This window comes from Saccopteryx bilineata, chromosome 7, assembly GCF_036850765.1.
Source record: "Saccopteryx bilineata isolate mSacBil1 chromosome 7, mSacBil1_pri_phased_curated, whole genome shotgun sequence".
Lineage (NCBI taxonomy): Eukaryota > Metazoa > Chordata > Mammalia > Chiroptera > Emballonuridae > Saccopteryx > Saccopteryx bilineata.
In genome coordinates this window covers 73,509,748-73,531,612 of record NC_089496.1, presented here as the reverse complement: position 1 = coordinate 73,531,612, position 21,865 = coordinate 73,509,748, and the positions used below count along the sequence as shown (strand labels likewise).

The following is a 21,865-nucleotide window of genomic DNA, read 5'->3' as shown; positions in this document are numbered from 1 at the left end:
TGGCCACATACACACCTGCTAGACTGCTTCTCTCTGTGGGGCCGTCGGGAACCAGGGAAAGAGAGGGGATCATTTATCTCTCAAACAGTCACCCCGTGTCCTCTAAGCCTATTGTATGGTGCCAAGAGCCAAGGGGACAAATATTAACAAGGATGACAAGAGCTTCACCCTGTGGGTGGTGGTGGTGGTGGGGGCAAGTTATGTTCTAATGATCTGATAGCGTAGGCTATTTTTATCCTAAAATAAGAATGCCTGACCTTACAGTCTTTCTTTTTCACGGGGCTGATGCTGATGTCTCATATAAACTCTTGGAGAATCTGTGCTCTTAAAGATTGAATTTGATCATTAGGTGGAGATGCTATTTTACCTTCTAAAATGTTCTCAATTTTATTCAGAAGGAAGGCCCTGAAGTTTAGTTGTTTACCTGGTTTCACTAACTGTGATCTGAATGTACTAAGAAAGGTCAAGGACCCTGAGGCCACAGATCACTAACCCTACTCTAATGACCCGTAAAAATGCCTGTGGGAACTGAACACGTCAGCTCCCAGGTGACTTACCTGGATTAGACTTCTGATCTGTCCTGTGAGGGGAATGAATTAGGGCTGGGTCTGCCTCCTTCAGCCCCCTGCCTCACGGTCCCTTTCTCCTGTGGGCTCAGCCCTGCCAGGTCAGAAATCACACCTGAGCAGGACAGACCAGAGGGGTTCTCTCAGGGCACGGGTGAGGTCGCAACTGCTATGAGCAACAGCCCCCACTCTATGGGGCTCCCTGTACACCAGGAACCATGGGGGGGGCTGCACAGTGACCACACGGCTAAACAGCAGGGCTCGCCCTTATCCATCGCTAGAATGTCCTGGGCACACAGCCAGATAACCTCCGGCAGGAGACAGTGCCTCCAACACCTTCTCTCTAATCCCAACAAACCCCCGCAAGGTGCTGTCACCATTCAAGTAACGATAGAGGCAGCTAGGTGAGCTAGATGGCAGAGCCTGGCTCTGAACCCAGGTCAGATGCTACGTTCCAGGCTAAGCCCCTCGTCCCCATGTGTCCACCAGTAGCTAGGGACAGGAGGCAGCAGCCACCTTGGTGACCGGGTGGAGCCAGGAGAGCATGAGGCCTGACAACCTACCCCTTTCCCTGAGGTACTTAAGAATGTCACCAGCCCTTCCCCTAACTCCACATTTGCATCTTTAAACGATGCCGCACCAGACCTCACTGGGACAGTCCAGAATTCATGGCGCAGCAGAAACCAGCACACGTGTCACCAGACCAGCCCCGGCTCCGTGACCCTCGGGAACGCCGAGACAACGGCGTGCAGACCCCAGAAGGACGAGTTTGCACCACAGGGTCTCGTGTCCTCGTTCGTCTCCTCCCCTCCTCCTCTCCCCCAGTCCTTTCCTAGCGATCTCTGGAAAACTGGCTCTATTTTTAGAAAGGGACTGTATTCTAATATTTAAAGAATGGTATGTGAGGACATCATTAAGGAACCAAGAGTGGCTCACAAGAATGTGGACTATTTTAACCTCTAGGACAGAAAGGCGAGGGGACATTCTTCCCCAAAGGTGCACTTGCCACAACCAGATAGTTTCTGAGCTCAAATTCCTTCAGTGGCCCTGGCCAGTGGCTCAGTGGATAGAGCGTCGGCCCAGCGTCTGGACGTCCCAGGTCCGATTCCTGGTCAGGGCACGCGTGAGAAGTGACCATCTGCTTCTCTCCTCCTCCCTCTCCCCCTTCTCTCTCTCTATTCCTCCTGCAGCCAGTGGCTGGATTGGTTCAAGCGTGGCCCGGGACACTGAGGCTAGTTGCTGGGTGGATCCTGGTTGGTCGGGGTGCATGTGGGAGTCTGCCTCACTATCTGACCCCACACCTAAAAAAATAACCCTTTAGTAACCAACACTGTGCCACATCCTCGCTGGTGAATGGCCCCAAATCTCTAACAGGCTACTGAGCCACACAAGGCTAGTGGGTACATTCCTTTTGTGTCTTTTCCTTGCAAGTCCTTGGCTGTTTGACTTGGGTTATTCTCCAAGAAACCAGAGTATAAAAACATAATAACAGTAGTTACATAACTAAGCCAACAAGGAAATGGTACTTGGCACAGGATTTAAAAGACCAATAATGGCAGTTCTAATAAAAATTGGCTAAGTGAAGGCATGTGTCTCCCTTCTCCCCCCGTTGAAACCCACACAAAACAAAAATAAAAAATTTTAAATATGAAGATGATGAAAAGAAAACATAAAGCTCTCTGGAGAGCTTGGGGCAGGGGCATCCAGGACCCCATGGACCCCTCGGAGTTGAAGGCAGCCCCCTGTAGAGTACGCCCCTGGGGATGGAAAACGGGTATACAACGTACAGTGGTACCTTGAGATACGAGCAGACCAACATATGAATTTTTTTTTTTTAAAGATACGAGCTGAGACTATCTGTATTTTTGTTCGAGATCCAAGCGAAATTCCGAGATCCAAGTTGTGATTCGGGAAGCTATTTATTGCTAACTGGCGCGATGGCGCACGGGTCCAGTATCGGCAGCACAACACCAGCATCTCGTTCTTTCTCACGTGTTACCCACAGAATCAAGTCGAATCTCAGGTGCTGTACTCATTCTTGCATCATTTTTGCTTTTTTTTTCTTTTGTATTTTTTTCTGAAGCTAGAAACGGGGACACTCAGACAGACTCCCGCATGCACCCGACCGGGATCCACCTGGCATGCCCACCAGGGGGCGATGCTCTGCCCACCAGGGGGCGATGCTCTGTTGCAACCAGAGCCACTCTAGCGCCTGGGGCAGAGGCCAAGGAGCCATCCCCAGCGCCCGGGCCATCTTTGCTCCAATGGAGCCTTGGCTGCGGGAGGGGAACAGAGAGACAGAGAGGAAGGAGAGGGGGAGGGGTGGAGAAGCAGATGGGCGCTTCTCTTGTGTGCCCTGGCCGGGAATCGAACCCGGGACTTCTGCACACCAGGCCGACGCTCTACCACTGAGCCAACTGGCCAGGGTCCATTTTTGCATTTTTTACTAACTTTTTTTGTGTGTTATCATGGGGCCGAAGAAAGTGAGTGTAAAGGACAGTGGTGAAAAGAAGAAGAGAATGATGTAGATAGAAGTAAAGCAAGAAATAATAGAAAAACATGAGTGTGATGTACGAATGATTGAACTGGCAAGGCTGTACGACCACAATACATCTACAATTTGTACCATCCTTAAACAAAAGGATGCCATCAAAAGCGCAAATCCAGCAAAAGGAACTACAATTCTGTCCCAATTAAGGACAAATATCCATGAAGAAATGGAGAAGCTTCTGTTGGTGTGGGTGAAAGAGAAAGAGCTGGCAGGAGATATAGTGAAGGAGACTGTAATATGCAAAAAGGCACATATTATTTACGGCGATTTGAAGAAGAAAGAACCATCAACCTCAAAAGAGGCAGCAGAAGATACGTTTAAGGCAAGTCACAGCTGGTTTAAAAATTTTAGGAAGAGATCTGGCATCTACTCAGTGGTGAGGCATGGTGAAGCTGTGAGTGCTGACGTTAAGGCAGCTGAGGAATACTTCACACGTTTTGCTGCGCTTATCGCAAAGGAAGGCTACATCCCCCAACAAGTGTTCAACTGTGAGGGAACAGGATTATTTTGGAAAAAAATGCCCTGGAGGACTTTCATCACCGCAGAAGAGAAGAAGCTGCCAGGCCATAAACCCATGAAGGACTGTCTGACCCTTGCATTGTGTGCAAATGCTAGCGGTGACTGTAAAGTAAAGCCACTGCTAGTGTATCATTCCGAAAATCCTCGAGCCTTTAAGACTCACAAGATTCTTAAAGAAAACTGCAGGTTATGTGGCGTGCCAATGCTAGGGCATGGGTTACGCAGCAGTTTTTTATTGAATGGGTAAATCTCGTCTTTGGTCCTACAGAGAAGAAAGATATTCAAGAAAATAAACTCCCGATGAAAGCATTACTAATCCTTGATAATGCTCCAGCCCACCCACCTGGTCTTGAAGATGACATTCTCGATAAGTTCAAATTCGTGAAAGTCCTCTACCTCCCACCCAACATGACTTCAATCTTGCAACCTATGGATCAGCAGGTCATTTCCAACTTTAAAAAGCTTTACACAAAGCACTTGTTCTGCCGCTGCTTTGAGGTGACTGAGAATACAAATCTAACCCTTTGAGAGTTTTGGAAAGATCACTACAACATTGTGATATGTTTACGCATTATTGACTTGGCATGGCAAGAGGTTACAAGAAGAACCTTAAACTTGGCATGGAAAAAGTTATGGCCTGATGTTGTTGCAGAAAGGGATTTCGAAGGATTCGAACCAGAGACCGAGACTGAGGTAGAAGCACTGGAGGAGACTGTGTCCCTTGGAAAGTCATCGATGGGTCTGGAGGTAGATGAGGATGACGTAAACGAGCTCGTCGAGGAACATGAGGAGGAACTCTCACTGAGGAGTTGAAGGAGCTACAGATGATGCAACATATGGAGCTTCTGCAAGAGATCAGTAGGGAGGAGGAAGTAGAGTTGGAGGAAGTGATTTCTACAAGTGAAATTAAAGACATGCTGGCAATGCGGGAGAAGCTTTCAAGTTTCATTGAAAAGAAACACCCAGAAAACGTTTCAACTGGTCGTGCTTCAGCACTTTTTAATGACACTTGTTTGTCACATTTCTGTAACATTTTAAAAGGCAGGCAAAAGCAAACCTCTTTGGATAGATTTTTATTCAAAAGTCCTGCAAGTGAAAGTGCCAAAAGTGCAGCCAAAAAGGCAAAAACAGGTGATGATTAAATGAAAAATATGTAATGTTAAGCTTAGGTTAAGTTTAAAGTTAAGATAATGCATTTTTTTACAATTAAGTTTTTGTGGTTTCATTTTAAGTAAAGACAGTGCAGTTTTAGTTTTGTTTAAAGTAAAGAAAATGCAGTTTTAGTTTACATTTAGTGTTAAGAAAGTGCAGTTTTAGTTTATGGGTCTATAGTGCCTGCATCCCTTCCTCCCTCCCTCCTCCTCCGCCATTCACCTCTGTTAGCCGCACTCATCTGTCTCCAAGGTAAGAATATAGTACTAAATAACACTTTTTTCTTTTATTTCATATATTTTGTTATGCATTGGAAAAGTATACATGTGTATACTTTAATTAAAAACCTGACTTTTTTCATAATTTAGGATGGTTTGGGAATGTTTCACAGCGCTGGAACGGATTAAATCAGGGGTCCCCAAACTACGGCCCGCGGGCCACATGCAGCCCCCTGAGGCCATTAATCCGCACCCCCCCCCCCCCGCACTTCCAGAAGGGGCACCTCTTTCATTGGTGGTCAGTGAGAGGAGCATAGTTCCCATTGAAATACTGGTCAGTTTGTTGATTTAAATTTACTTGTTCTTTATTTTAAATATTGTATTTGTTCCTGTTTTGTTTTTTTTACTTTAAAATAAGATATGTGCAGTGTGCATAGGGATTTGTTCATAGTTTTTTTTTATAGTCCGGCCCTCCAATGGTCTGAGGGACAGTGAACTAGCCCCCTGTGTAAAAAGTTTGGGGACCCCTGGATTAAATCTATTTCTGTTATTTTAAATGAGAAATTTGTTTGATATACGAGTTTGACTTACGAGCTCGGCTACAGAACGAGTTAAATTCGTATCTCAAGGTGCCACTGTATTTCAGAAATATTTCATCACGAGCTGCGAACAGTTTTGGTGTTTAGAATAACACACAGCAGGGCTCTCTGCGAGAACCTGACTGTGGACTTCTCCCTCGCACCCACGGCCGCTCAGCCACAGTGGGCGGGCAGGGAACCCGGAGTCCCAGGCGGTCCACGCTTCCGCTACCTTCCCGCCCCATCACTCGGCTCAGTGAAAAGTTCAACTTACTCAAAATGTCTGTCTGGCTTTGAAAAGCTCCCTGAAGTTTAGAATGCTCTGACGAAGGGAAGTCAAAAGGGAAAAATGAACTGAGAGATGAAAACTGAGGGCTGAAACAGAAACTGATCTCAGAGGAGAGAAAATAAAGTTAGAGAGGCTTCCCAGGAGGTCAAACAAGCCAGACAAAGAGATGGAGGCTGGTGGGGGGGGAGTTCAGCAGGGAGCCTCGGGGGTTGGGGGAACAGACGCCCCACGAACAGAGATGGAACTGACCAGAGCGGAGGCAGGAGAATTGAGCAGACATGTTACTTAAAATCACAAATGCTGTGGATAAAGTCTCAAAAATAACTATCAAATACCGAAAACAGCAAGAGGAAGCCAGCAGTCCCAGATAATTAAGAAAAACCCCTGTGTTCCTTAGCAGAAAGCCGATCGATACTGTCTTCAGTTGCTCCCGGGTGCTGGGGGGGGGGGGGAGAGGGAGGGTGACCGTTGGTTTTAGTCATTGTCTCTTCTGTCTGACTTATTACTGCATGCCTGTATTATTTAATAAGTAAAAATGTTAAATCCTGCCATTAAAATGCGACTCACCTCTCATGTCATTGACATGCTAAGCTTCTCCCTGGCACACCCGCATAAGCTGGTGCCCAGTGACGTACCTTACTGTATTTATTGAGACTTACTCTCCATGAATACCCCAATGGCCCTGTTTCTTATAAAAGGATGAGGGTGCTTCCTGCCTGTATTTCCCGTCACAACCGTGGGAGAAGAGAACTGGAAGGATGATCTGGACCCATTCAGGAAGGTGTTCGCCCCTCCCCTGCACCCTGCCCTTCACACACCAACCGCGCCCCCAGACCAGGCCACGTCCTCCGAGTCACCAGATGCTCATTTACAGGAATCACACGGAAGGGTTGATGGAGAAATGAAGACTGACTATTAATAAGGTCAGAAACAAAATGATATGGATGGGCCGAGCATGGGGCTTAAAATTCCAAGAAGAAATTTTAAATCTTCAAAGCTGGTTTAAACACAGCTTAAACAACACACAAGAGACCCAATCTGGCTACAGTTCACAGAGCCAGGAGACAAACTTGAGGGGAGGGTCTTAAAACTGACAAAAAGGTTTAAACGAGACAAGTCTCTGATGGGAAGGTTGAGAACGCTCCCACGGGCTGTCTGACTCCGGACAGCCCTGCTTTCCTGCCCCGGGCCACCCTGCTGACAGCCCACGTAGACTCCTGTCACAGGAGGGCGATGCCACCGGCTCGACGCTCAGCAGGCCAGCGGCACCCTCCCTCAGCAGTGCTTGTGAAACCCTCTGGGTATTTTATTGCAACCGTTTGGGGTTCTGCTCTGGAGCACTGAGCTCCCCGGGAACACAGACAAGGGGAGAAGGTGGGGCTTCCACCTGGGATGCAAACCCACCTGCTCTGAAGTAAAAGGCATCAGCTGCCACTTGTTTTAAACCACTGTTTAAAAAAAAAACCAATGCATTTTATTAACCAAATGGGAAAAACAAAAAAGCTAAAATTAATAAGTAGCAGCCTGACCAGGCGGTGGCACAGTGGACAGCGTGTCAGCCTGAGATGCTGAGGAACCAGGTTTGAAACCCCGAGGTCACCAGCTTGAGCACGGGGTGGCCGGCTTGAGCATGGGGTCATGTCTTTAGTCAAGGTCACTGGCTCAGTTGAAGCCCCCCCTCAGTCAAGGCACATATGAGAAAGCAATCAATGAACAACTAAGGTGTCACAATGAAGAATTGATGCTTCTCATCTCTCTCCCTTCCTGTCTGTCTGTCCCTCTTTCTCTTGCTCTTAAATAAATAAGTAAAATTAGCAGCAGCAGTCTCACACTTTCTATGGTTGAGGCAAAGACAAAAAGTGTCAGACGTACCAAAGCTCTGATCTCTGTGCCTCTGTCCAATGCCCACCTGCTTCTGGCTGATGGTGTCTATTCAACGTAAAGGAGGAAACACTTTTCTCTCTCTCTCTCCCTTCCTTTCTCTCTAAAATCAATTTTAAAAAAAGAATATGCACCAAAAGCTTGAAATAAATGTCATTTTAAAGACTATCTAGCCCTGGCCAGTTAGGTCAGTAGGTTAGAGCATCGTCCTGAAACACCAATGTCGCAGGTTCGATTCCAGGTCAGGGCACATACGGGAAGAGGCCAATGAATACAGAACCACGTGGAACAACAAATGAGTGCTTCCCCCTCTCTGTCTCCCCTCCTTCCTTTCTCTGTCTAAAATCAATCAGTCAATAATAAAATAAAATAAAACCTTAAATCCACTGAAAAGATAATGGACTTTTTATGACACAACACAGTTAACTAGAGAAATGACCATGCCCCTTATTAGGCCAGCCTATAATTCAAGGAGACTCAACTTAAGTGGGGTTGGCAGAGAGAGGGGGGATTTAAGATAATTTCCTGACACCAGGGATCTACTCAGCCAAGAAACCTGGAGTCCGGACGTCACCTCTACTCTGCCAGACCTCTCATTCTGGGGTAAGAGGCTGGCTCCATTCCAAGAAATTGTACGGCAACGACAGCCCGAAGCAGAGAGGTTTCCGCCAAGGTCACAGGAATATCTGTTTGCTGTCCGGTGGCCGTTGGGACAGACGCATGTCAAGAGCCCAGTCTGGAATTAGGCCCATAAACCCTTACTGAGAACTGCTAAGAACCAGGCTCTAGAGCAGCTGGTTGTGATAACATTCTATGTCCTCTAAGTGGGCACAACTCCACGGAGCCACCGGCAATAATAACTGAAGCCCCGTTCTTCAGTTACCCTCCCCAAGGAAGGCTCCGAGGGCAGGAGGGATGCATTTCCAAGGAACCCCCACCCCCCCGTTTGAAAGGAGAACTCCTGCAATTGAGAGGAAAAACTGGCCCAATTTTAAATGCACAGGAATGAAACACTGTCCCACAGAATTTAAAATAGGCCATTATGGCTCTCTAAAACCAATTTCAGGAATGACGGAGGAATGAGAAATAAAACTCAATAGCGCCTGATCTGTGGTGGCGCAGTGGATAGTGTCGACCTGGAACACTGAGGTGAACCGGTTCAAAATCCTGGGCTTGCCGGGTCAAGGCACATACGTCAAGTGACTGTGAGTTGATGCTTCCCGCTTCCCCCTCCCACCCTTGCCTTTCTCTCTCTCTCTCCTCTCTCTAAAAATAATGAATAAACAAAGCCATTAAAAAAAAATAAGAAAACCTCAACAGCACTAAAAGAAAAGTCAAATGGGCAAAGGGTCGTTGCTGAACCCTCTGTACACAACTGCTCTATTTACAGACTGACAACCCCTTAGAAAGCAAACCACAAAAGTAACTACAAATAGCAACAAATAAAGAAAAGCAGCCCCCAGCAAATTTAAAAGTCAAAAGAAATACATTGAAGTTTTGCCCTCCCTATTTATGGCCGTGGCCACGGCCACCATGGGGCTGGTGTAACTCACTCACTCTCTGGAGTCTCCTTGTGCTAATGGATCCAGTGCTGGTACTCACTTTCCCACAGAACTAGTCTTGGGATCCAAGAGCCAGTGTGCCTATGAGTGCTCTGGCGATTACACAACCCTTTAGAAATGCAGTGAGGCCCTGGCTGGTTGGCTCAGTGGATAGAGTGTCAACCTAGCGTATGGCCATCCCCGGTTTGATTCCCGGTCAGGGAACTCATGAGAAGTGACCATCCGCTTCTCTTTCCCTCCCTGTTCCCCTTTTCCCTCTTCCCTTCCTGCAGCCAGTAGTCTGACTGGTCCGAGTGTCGGCCCAGGTGCTGAGGATAGCTTGGTTGATTCAAGCATCGGCCATAGATGGGGGTTGCCAGGTGGATCCCAGTTGGGGCACATGCGAGAGTCTGTCTCTCTATCTCCCCTCCTCTCACTTAAAACAGACAAAAAACAAACAAAAAAATGCAGTGAGTTACTAATTTTCAAATCTTTAGAGGCTGTTTTCTATAAACCTTTTCATTTCTATCCCTCTGTCTTTTCAGTGGCTTTAAAAATTCAGTTTTTCAAACACAGATATGGGCACTTTGTGAACATTTGCTCAGTTGTCATACATGACAAATACCACTAACATTTCCCCATTTTCTGGGAGAGGAAACTGAAGCACAGAGAAACCAACGCAGGCAGAATTCAAACCCAGGCAGCTCCTCCTCTCTGGCCCACGCACCCACCTAAGGTTATCCAGGGCTCTGTTCACTGACCCTTCACCAACCACATCTTATCAGAATACACGGTACAAAAGGCAAAGTCCGCAGAACCACCCAACCCAAGTGCTGGAAGGAATTTGAGTGGCCGCCTCCCTAGAAGAGAAAAAAGAATAATTTCTTTTCTCCCTTTCAACTGATTGCCAAAGGTTCAGGAGGCATGTTTCTTCTTCAGAACGCCGTTAGACAAAAGCGCAGAGTTCCACGGCGGGTGGGAAATCTCTCCAAGGGTATTCAAAGTCATCTTTCAAATGCAAATTGGACGGTTTCTCTCTTTCTTTTTTGTACCATAGAAGATCTAGTAACAATGACACTGTACCAAGCCTCCAGCCCAGCACCCCACTAGAGCAGGGGCTGCATTGGTTGAAGGACTGAAATGTCTAAAATTTTTTATTTCTCCTCATGCTCAGCTCCTGTAATTCTGAGAAAAGAAATCCAAAAAAAATTACTGGTAGGTAACAACGTTAACCTGGAGAGTCGGTGTCTAAATTTGTAATCACTCATCCGTTTTCATAAAGCATGAGAGCGTGCACGCCTGAGGGGTGTGTGTAGCTTGGTACGGACTTATTCACATTAGTGTTTTAAAATAGTATCTAAAATATTATGGGCATTTAAAACAAAATATAAACATTAAAAATAATAAATAACAAGGCTTTTTTTTTCCCCCGTCGCAAATTTACAAGCAGCGGGGTCTTTCATTCTAAAGCAACGGTTTCCAGAAAGAGTTGCTGATGGAAGGGACAGGTCCTCAGAGATTCTGATTCCAACTGTTACTCACAGATAATACGAGGGGACTTTTGATACAGATGCTACAAAAGTCCCCTCTCCAATTCAGAGAGGAAATACCGTACAGGGAAACAGGCAGGAGGATGGGTGCAAAGTAAAATCCTAATCCTCCCCGCGCCGAGTCGTGTAGAACTAACTAGATTTTCCACATCAGGAAATGCTGGGCCAGGCTGAGGTGGCATCAGGGACAACATGGGACAGGAGGGGGCAGCCTGGGGTGTCTCAAAACAGCACCCCGCTCTCGGGAGGGCCTCAAGAGGTCCCAGGGAAAGTCAGCAAGCCCTCTCCAGGCCACTGACAGTGACCAAAGAGTCATAACCAAGCAACACGCAGGACACACACACATAATGTCACAGTGCCGCCTGACCAGTTGGTGGCGCAGTGGATAGAGTGTCGGACTGGGATGCGGAAGGACCCAGGTTCGAGACCCCGAGGTCGCCAGCTTGAGCGCGGGCTCATCTGGCTTGAGCAAAGAGCTCACCAGTTTGGACCCAAGGTCGCTGGCTCCAGCATGGGGTTACTCGGTCTGCTGAAGGCCCACGGTCAAGGCACATGTGAGAAAGCAATCAATGAACAACTAAGAAGTCGCAACGCGCAACGAGAAACTGATGATTGATGCTTCTCATCTCTCTCCGTTCCTGTCTGTCTGTCCTTGTCTATCTCTGCCTCTGTAAAAAAATAAGTAAATAATAATAATAATGTCACAGTGCCGTCTCCTGGGGAGACCTGTCCCCCCCCCCCCCCGGGGAGCGTCTGATCTGCCCATCCTGGGTTCTTTCAGAAAAAGGAAAAAGGGAGAAGGAAAACTTTCAAAGGGAATATAGAAGCATGGTGCGGACCAGACGTGGGGACTTGCCGTGTGGACACGGACAGACGGAGGGCGGCATGCGGTCGGACGGAGAAGAGCTTCTCAACGCTCTGGAGTCCGAGGCGTGACGGGACTGCCCAGGGCCGTGGGGGGGGGGGCAGGCAGAAACGCCCCTGTGGTGAGGTGACAGCCAGGACTCTCCTAAACCCTCCCCTGGAATTATCCCTTTAGCTTCATATGTTCTTAGCCCGTCTTTCCAAGGGTTTCTTGAAGTTTCCAGTAGGAAAAACAAATTTATTCCAATGAAATATGACTCCAGGTTCATTTACAAATAATTTTATCAGCCTAATTAGGTAATATAAAATATATTTGAAAGTGATTGGTCTTTTCCTACTATATACCTTAAAATTTAAATAGTATGAATGTTTCAAGTTGGAAGGACACAAGAGTGAGGGTGAAACAACCCAGCAACCAAAAACACAGACTCTGAAATAGCCTCGAGTTATTTATGACAACGGGGATAAATCAAATTAAGTTAAACCCACAGACGCCCGGCATCACAAAACTCTGCAGTCATGCCTGACCAGGTGGTGGTGCAGTGGATAGAGCGTTGGACTGGGATGTGGAAGACCCAGGTTCGAGACCCCAAGGTCGCCAGCTTGAGCATGGGCTCATCTGGTTTGAGCAAAAATTCACCAGCTTGGACCCAAGGTCGCTGGCTCCAGCAAGGGGTTGCTTGGTCTGCTGAAGGCCCGCGGTCAAGGCACATATGAGAGAGCAATCAATGAACAACTAAGGTGTCGCAATGCGCAACCAAAAACTAATGATTGATGCTTCTCATCTCTCCGTCCCTGTCTATCCCTCACTCTGACTCTCTGTCTCTGTAAAAAACAAACAAATAAATAAATAAATAAAATTACCAAAAAACCCAACTCTGCAGTCATAAGTATACTGTACGTGGTCTGGGTCTGTCCATGACAATCACTAAAAACAGTTTTGGAGAAGTTGGATCTCATCAGATCACCTACCATAATATCAGAGGACAGCTCGCCACGTTACAATTAAACATCTGGAGCCTCCCTCTTTGTGGGTACAGTCTGAATACAGGTTTGCTTGACAATTTCAGCCCAACATCTCTACCCAGATTTCATTTTAACCATTTAAAAACATAAACCAGAGGGGCAAACTGACCCTGTGTCCCGGAGGTTCCCAGCACTCCTATTTCCATTTCTGTTAACACGTCACCTGGAGGTAGGGCTCCTCTCAGTGATTCAGCGCTGTATCTGATAGGCAGCACTTAAAGATTTGTCTGAGCATTGAATGTGAGTGACCTAGACTTCCTGGAAACAGAGATTTCCAGTTTCCCGGTGGAGCCTGGTCCTTTAACACTCTAAGGTAAATCAATACCGTGAAGTTATCAATGAGCAGCTTACGGGAGCCCCGAAGACTCCACAGGAGCCTGAGTTACCAGACATCACGGGCGCGTTCATGTCTCAAAGGGAAGCATGCGATTCGGGCACCTTGGCCAATTTTAGGGAAAGGGTAGGATGCCTCCACCTATGGCTGGTCATCCCATCCATCACTAACAAGCAACCAGAATGTCCTCAGTGGCGGAGAGAGACGGGGCTTGGCCTCCTCATCCTCTCCATCCCTGACCCTGTGCCCAGAGATATGATTGGTTCCAGCCAGGAAGGAGACAGACCCTCTCTGGAGAACTAAGCCTGGGGAAACAGGACAGTGGAGGGAGCAGAGGAGAAACAGTTTGCAAAGAATAGCAAGGTGTTGGATTACAGGTAGGGTTTCCTCTCCTTTTAAGATCTCCTTTGGGGATAGAAACACCGTGGTCGATGAAGTGCTCCTGGGATTTAAAACACTAATGCATACAACGCCCCAGGCTAAAAAGGGACAGCAGAGCTCTGAGGCCAGAGGCACATTCAAAAAACTTCTTTCCTTGGAACTGCAAATGAAACAAACATCCTCCACCTCTGCACCCAGACCCAGCTGGTGAGGCTGGCCTGGTATCAGTTACATCTATGGAAAGTAGGGAAGGAAGGAAGCAACTTCCTTCACTCTCCTTCTCACGGAAGCACCTGGTCTACAGCATGCTCTGAGAATTTGGTTATTATGGCTCTAGTAATTTTACTGATAATACCGAACAACACTAACGTCCCACTGTGCTCTTACTAAATGGAAGGCATTGTGCTAGAGCAGGTAACATGAGGAGGTGGTGGTTATTATAAGTATTTATTATTGTTATTGCCATTATCATTATTATTTTAATTGAGGTTCAAGGTCAGGAAATATGCCTGAGGTCAAGCAGCTGATTAGTGACACAGGCAGGGCTCCAAAATCTCTGCTATGGCCCTGGATGGTTGGCTCAGTGGTAAAGCGTTGGCCTGGCATATGAAAATTCCGGGTTCAATTCCTAGTCAGGGTACACAGGAGAAGCAACCATCTACTTTTCCACACCTCCCCCTTCTTTCTCTCTCTCTCTATCTTTCTTCTCTCTTCCCCTTCCACAGCCATGGTTTGACTGGTTCCAGCAAGTTGGCCCTGGACGCTGAGGATGGTGCCATGGCCTCGTCTTAGGTGCTAAAAATAGCTTGTTTGCTGAGCAATGGAGCAACATCCCCAGATGGGCAGAGCATTGCCTGGTAAGGGGCTTGCCAGGTGGATCCTGGTTGGGGCACATGTAGGAGTCTGTCTCTGCCTCCCTGTCTCCTTCCTCTCACTTAAAAAGAGAGAGAGAGAGAAAGCTGAGGCCTACAGGTTTCCCTTGAGACCATCTGCTGGTGTTGCTGACCTAAGAGCCAGAAAGTGGTTACAGCTGTAAATGACCTAAATGGAGAAACAAATCATGAAGTCATTCTGGGCTGGGATCTCCAAACTCAAGTCACAGGGAAGCCAACTGGCGCCCACGGAGCCTTGGCCATCCTCTCCCTGCCCCCTCCCCCCAAAGCCTCCTCATTTCCTTTGTCCCATGGGCATTCAGGATTCCATCCACACCATAGTCCAGCTTCCACGTGTGGCCACACTGCCCCTGGCTGGATGGCGCATCGCTGAGGACAGGAGAAAGGAGAGGCAACAGGAGAGGAGACTCATTTTTCTCTGGCCTCTCTTTCCCAGACTTAGACCGGGAGCACACACCCCTGGTCACAACACGCAGGGACCTCACTGCTCCCTGACCTGGTCTGAGAGCTTCATTCTGGCCTGTTCTGTAAGGCCGATGCTCTGTTGTCAGAGTGAGCCCTGTCCCACGCAGGGGCAGGGTGGAGAGCGAGGACCAAGGACCCGTCCGGGCGATCCTCCACAACCAGAAGAGGAGAGGAGCACAGCTCACAGAGTCTCCCAGCACCAGCAGACAGGATGTGTCAGGTGTGCCGTCCCGGGTGCATCCCGGCCCCAGCCCTGCCCCAGTGGAGGCCCCCAGCGCCAGCAGACAGGATGCGTCAGGTGTGCTGTCCCGGGTGCATCCCGGCCCCGGCCCTGCCCCAGTGGAGTCTCCCAGCGCCAGCAGACAGGATGCGTCAGGTGTGCCGTCCCGGGCGCATCCCGGCCCCGGCCCTGCCCCAGTGGAGGCTCCCAGCGGCAGCAGACAGGATGTGTCAGATGTGCCGTACCAGGCACATCCCGCCCCCAGCCCTGCCCCAGTGGAGGCTCCCAGCACGGGCCAAGGGCCTGGAGGCTCCCACGTGCCGGCGAGACTCAGGAGCTCTGTCCTTTCAACAACTACCCCTCATTGGATCCATCCCAGTGGGTTCCTGGCCACCAAAGGTCTTGGACTAAAACCATTATAGGAGCCTGACCAGGTGGTGCTGCAGTGGATAGAGCAATCGATGGGAATGCAAAGGACCCAGGTTCGAAACCCCGAGGTCGCCGGCTTGAGCGCAGGGCCACTGGCTTGAGCATGGGATCACAGACATGACCCCATGGTCGCTGGCTTGAGCAAGGGGTCACTCGGTCTGCTGTAGCCCCCTGGTCAAGGCATATATGACAAAGCAGTCTATGAACAACTAAGGTGCTGCAACAAAGAATTGATGCTTCTCATCTCCTTTCCTGTCTGTCCCTATCTGTCCCTCTCTCTGACCTTCTCTCTGTTTAAAACAAACACAAAAACAATACAGGAAAATCTTCTCCACATTGTTTTAAACTCTTAACCAATTATAATTGGCTGACTGTTAACTGTCAGTGGCTTCTGGATGCTTCTTCTAGGCTAGTGCCTCCCAACCCTGTTGCATGTGCACACAAACACATATATGAATATATATTTACACACATATTCATACCGACACACACACATGAATATATATATGTACACTTATATATACACATGCATATATAAACACACACTTATACATATATACATACAGACATGCACACATGCATATATATGTAAATATCTGGAGACACACGCATACTTTTACAAAATCTACCAGGAATGCCAGGTGCAGCCAGGCTGAGAGCCACTGCAGGCAGCTGAGGCCACCAAAGTGCCCAGTGTCGTCACAAGTAAATTCCAAAACGCTAGGTGCTTTACCCCCAAACTGCGAAACAGCCTCCCAGAAGGCATCTCGGAAGTCACGCAGTTGGGTCGCCTCCTTCGAAAACAACAGAGCGTGAAGCACAGAGGTGTGCCGGCCTCATCCACATCCACGTCTCTCTTCCTGCTTCCAAAGGTTCTGTGTTTATCTAATTTTTGTAAATTGAATCTTTTAGACGAATCAGAAGCCTGTTATTTAAAGCAATCCTGAGAAAATAAGCAGTCACTCTGTTGGCCACATACTGACCCCAGTGACTCTGTGTTGAGACTTTGAATCACGGTGCACAAGGCTTCTCAAAGTGGAGCAGATTTGTGGCTTAAACACGAAGCTTAAGCAAAACCCAATAGAGGAGATAAATCCGTGTCCAAAATGAGCACTGCAATTCCGAAAGCCAGATCCCGGGCCCTTAGGTGGGATTATCAATCCCGAATAGAGAAGTTACTAAATTTGGAGAGGGGGGAGGGCAGAAGCAGAGGAGAAGGTAGGAAGAGACATCAGGGATCTACTGTGAGTGACTTCAGGATAGTACAACTTAAATGATTCCTTCAGGACAAAGGAAAAAAAGGCCTCTTCCACCAACATGTCCTGGCAGTAGGAGAGTTGCCAGACTTTGAACCTCCAAGATTATCCTAAATAAACACAAACACATCAGGCCTTTTGCAACTGGATAGCGAGGCCCCTTGACACAGAACAATGGGAAAGTAAGTTTTGGTGGGACGGGGCAAGAACCCAGTATCTGGCAGAAAGAGAAGCCTGCCTAATGGCACAGTGATGGCGCCAGAAGAGCCAGGTGTGACAAAGAGCACTTGGAGGAAGGGGAAGGGGACACCAAAGACAAGGTCCTGAGCGAGCCCCTCCCCCCACACACACCTCGCCGGTCTCAGTTCCACCATGTCCCTTCTTAGAGTTAAGGTCTTCCTAACGGGATATTCTCATGCTCAGTGTCATGAATTGCAAGCCTAAGTTCTTTCTATGTTTTCTCTTGAAAGATCAATGTGCCTTCACCTTGGATCAAACACAATTCATAACGCATTCTGTTTTTGTTGTCCCTACTCTGTCCAAGTCAGGTAGAGACCCCCAACATTTCTTCTCTTAATGGCGTGGTATGTCCCTCTGAGAACACGGAGAGATATTAAGTCATTAACTTCAGCAGGCCGAGGGAAGTAACTACAAACACCAATCACAATCAACAGATGTGCTTTTTAAAGCTCTACCACCTGGGAGTATCCACTAACGCCTTCCTAGAAATCACACAGAAGTTGTAACACAGCAACACATGGTTACGTATTCAAAATGTGACTAAAATCTAATCTATCCTTTAACAGAAAAACAGTTTGGGATTAATGACACTCTAGGGGGACCCACCGTAGCCTATGATACAAGCAGAAGATCGATATATGTGAGTTTAACATTTAATGGTTTGCTGGTCGAATGAATGAATAAACGGATGAAATACTAAGTCTTTGGTAATTTGCCTTTTGCCCCTAGGCAATGAGTCTCTTATCTATCGATGGCCAACTAAATCACAAACGCCCGTCTCTCTTGTTGCTCTAGAGCAGTGGTCCCCAACATTTTTGGGGCCATGGACCAGTTTAATGTCCGAAAATATTTTCACGGACCGGCCTTTAGGGTGGGATGGATAAATGTATCACGTAACCAAGACAAGCATCAAAGAGTGTGTCTTAGACGGATGTAACAGAGGGAATCTGATCATTTTTAAAAAAATAAAACATCGTTCAGACTTAAATATAAATAAAACAGAAATAATGTAAGTTATTTATTCTTTCTCTGTGGATAGGTACCAAATGGCCCATGGACCGGTACCGGTCCGCGGCCCAGGGATTGGGGACCACTGCTCTAGATGACAACGTTTCGGTTGAAATACCCTCTGCTTCATTCTCTGGGTTGTTTGGGTTTATACTTTCAAACTAGTTTAATCCCCTCCCCTCTGGAGCCGAAGGTCTCACTTCTGCACAGTCTAAAGCTGCTTGGGTCCTACTGGGTCTCCCAATCCAATCTGGACTCAGGCAGGATGGGATGTCTCAGCCTCAGAAAAGGACAGGTACAAGGCCAGACGCAGCCTGGGGAGGGGGGGAGGAGGGCTGGGCTTACACGGCGCTGACATGCACACCTTACAGCCCTGAGTACAGAGGCTGATGGAGGCGGGGGGGGGGGGGTGGGGGGGGCGCCAAGCGCAGGGGGTTAACCAGGAGGCCAGAAAAGAGAAAGATCCCCCAAGACGGGGGCTGTGGGTGGATAGACAAGGAGGCGACCCAGCCACGGATGTATGAATACACGTGTTAGGAGGCACTGCGGCGTGGCAATGGCCTCAACGGAGCATAAAACGGTAGAGAAAGGGGAGGGGACAGGCTCAAGAAAGGCAGTGAAGGGACTGGGTTGCTTCAGAACCCTAAATTGTTAGAATAACCAACACACACAAATCTGGTAACAAGGATCACATGGTGAAGCCCAGAGACCCACCGCTGACGGGTCGCGAGTGTCTTCCCCTGGCCTCTGTCGGATGAGCGGAGCAAGAGCTGTGTCCAGAAATGCGCCGGGAGATGAAGTTAGCCGTTCACAAACAGTATTCTTTTTTGTCTTTAAAAAAAATAAAAGACGGAAAGAAAACAACACATTCTGCCATGTGCACGAACCATAGGGAAAAAAAAAAGTATTGTGTTTTGAAATATTTGCTTTGGATCTGGAAATAGCAATGTGCACGTGCGGCTGGGCTGAGGTGTAAAATGAGTGTCTTCCTGTGTGGTCACAATCCCAAATGTTTGACAAGCACAGGGAAAGAGGACATGTTAGGTTTCTTCAAATGCTAAGATTCTCCCACCTGGCAGGTGTATTTATCAATCTAGATAGGAGTTCCAGCATCAAATTAAATAAATCCTGGGCAAAATTCAGATATGTCATCAGATACCATATTTCCCCATGTATAAGACACACCCTTTTTTGAAAAATTTGGGGTCTAAAAACTGGGTGTGTCTTATGGTTGTAGCTTTTTTACTCACATTTCCCGCTTGAGGAGTTGTATGAATTTTATGATGAATAAAACTTGAGTTCTATAACTTTATGTAATACATTTTTATTTTTTACCTCGGGCCCCAAAATTAAGGTGTGTCTTATACATGGGAAGGTCTTATACATGGGGAAATACGGTAATTCAAAATTAACATTATCCAAAACAATGCCCTTAGTTAAACTAAGCTCTACTCAAGTCACCAGGAAGTAACTATGCCTCACAGTTGTTGCAACACAGACATGCCTGCATATTCGGGCCAAAGGGTGGGCCTTATACCTGAGAGGCTTTCATTCCAACACAGAGGAGCACAAAGAACAGAGAGTCCCACAGACATTTTATTGTAAAACCTACTCAAGGCTGAACTTGACCCTGTCACTTTAAAAACATCTGTCAACCCTTATTTTTAATACCTTTACCAACAGCAAATTCTAGCACTCCATGGACTGTGTGTATACCTTTGACACCCTTTCCTGGAACAGGTGGCTTTTAACGACTTGTGGATTCTGACACAGTGTATCTGCATATGACATTTTTATCTGCTTGGAAAAGCTATGATCCTGATAAGGTCAGGACTTCATAACATGAATAAGCAACATGCATGAGACCTTAAGTATTGTACTTCCTGGTGGATAAGCCAGTTCCCAGCAAAGCAAAGGGTCCTTTGTGAGCATACTGATGCACAGAAATGGAGACAAAGTCGTAATAAGCCCAGAAAAACTGAGAAGGGGTCCACAGCAACAGTACCGCCCGTGTACTGGTTCTGGGACTGTCTCACCTGAGGCAATAAGGTGTCCTTACAGACACCATCTCGGGGGTTTCCACTGTCACTGCTCAGAGGTAGATGAGAGGAAGTTACTGATGTGAAAAATGGGGCACAAGGCGATGCGAGCTACCCACTTTCTCTTAGTTAAGAAAGAAATTCAAGTTTTCTGTCTGCTTCTCTTACTACGATTTGTGCCTGGCCCATAAATGGTCCTCCCTCAAGGAATACTTTCCAGTCCCCCTGGGAATGCTAGTTCAAGGTGAAGAGAACCCCCAAACCCTGTATCCACATTCATCCTGGGCTGTTGCAGAGGCTCTCTGGAGGGTGCCATCCAGACAGCCACCCCTAAAAACCTGCCCACCACAGCTACTCTGCCCGACCAGGGCATAAACTTCACACCACCGGGCCCTCGACCGGTGTCCACAGCTGCCCAGATGCTGCCCCGCAGAGCACTTCACAACCGGAAAGTCTTTGAGAGGTCATCCTGGCTCACCCGCTGACCTTAGAAAGGAAACAGCGATCTCCGGGCGCCCTGTGCCTTGCCCAAGGTCACTTGAGTCTGAGGACCCGAGTCTCCGGTTGCCAGCTCAAACTAAATGCAAACCAAAGAGTTTTCTTTCTCCCGGCACTGAAGCACCCCACGCTGCCACTTGAGGTGACTAGAGCCACAGAAGACCCAGCTGGGGGGCCGGGGGCACCTAGGTGTGCCCAAGCTGGCCAAACCCTCCGAGCCTGGGTTGTCCAGGAAGCTCAGGACTAGCGGGGTTATGGACGGGGTGGTGGGAGAAGACCAGGACGGGGAAGGAAGCGAATCCACAGGGCCGGGGCTTTCGGCTCGCCCCCAGCCCAGGAGGGGTCCCCACTCGCCTCCCCGCAGCCACAGGCCGGGCCACTCCGCGGGCTCACCGGGTACGGAGCGCTTGCCAGGCGGCGTCGATGTCGGCGTAGAGGTTCTTCTCGGAGGGCCTGCCCGAGCTGACGCCGTAGCCCGAGTAGTCGTAGGAGAAGATGTTGCAGTTGATGCGCGAGCCCAGGCCGATGTAGAAGCTGCACATCTGGCCCAGGTCCACCGCGTTGCCGTGCGAGAAAAGCAGCGTGTAGCGGCTGGAGGGCGCGCAGCGCACGAACATGCAGCCCAGCCGGTTGTCGCGGGCCGTGCGCGAGAAGAAGACCTCGACGGCGTCCAGCTCGCGCTGCGAGTACTGCCAGTCGGCGCGCTCGCTCAGGTGCAGGCTGCACACGCCCGGGCCCGCGCCCTCCTCGGCCGCCTGCGCCGCCGCCTGCGCCGGGGTGGCCGCGGGCGCCGGAGCGGCGGGCGCCGGGGTGGCCGGGGCGGGCGCGCCGGGGCCCGGGCCGCGCTGCTCGGGCGCCAGCACCGTGTAGGTGGGCTCCGGCGGCAGGAAAGCCAGCTTGGCGGCGATGCGGCTTGGGCAGGGCGGGCAGCAGAAGAGCCAGCACAGCTCGCCCAGCGAGAAGCCGTTCATCCTGGGGCCGGGCTCGGGCATCGGGGCGGCCTGGGCCCGCCGCCGGCCGGGCAGGCAGGTAGGCAGCGAGGCGGCGAGCGAGGGCGCGCGGGCGCGGGGAGCGCGCGGAGGCGGGGCCGGCAGCGGGCGGGGCGGGTCAGAGGCGGCTCCGCGGCCCGGGCGAGGCGCGGACGGCCGGGGCCCGCGCGCGGCGCACAAAGCCGGCGGCCATGGCTGCAGCGCGCCCCCCGCCCGCCGCCACTTCCGGGGACCGCGCGGCGGCGCTACCCCCCGGATGCGCTCAGGGTGGGCACCCTCCCCGCCTGGGAGAGCCACGACCCGGGGGTCCGCGTGGGGCCGCTGGGCGGATCCCAGAGCGTCTAGTGCAAGTGGCGCGGGTGTCCTCCGGATCGGACA

At 49.3% G+C, this 21,865-nt stretch overlaps 1 protein-coding gene across 1 annotated transcript in view; it reads right to left on the bottom strand.

Annotated features, from left to right (window-relative positions):
- ABHD17C (abhydrolase domain containing 17C, depalmitoylase) overlaps positions 1–21,648 on the bottom strand; it is a 39,006-nt gene extending 17,358 nt beyond the window's left edge. Inside the window, exon 1 of the mRNA XM_066239820.1 lies at positions 20,892–21,648. Within this exon, the coding sequence (XP_066095917.1) occupies positions 20,892–21,490 (599 nt within the window). The 5' untranslated portion in view covers positions 21,491–21,648. The remainder of the gene's footprint in view (positions 1–20,891) is intronic.
- Between the last annotated feature and the right edge of the window lie 217 nt (positions 21,649–21,865).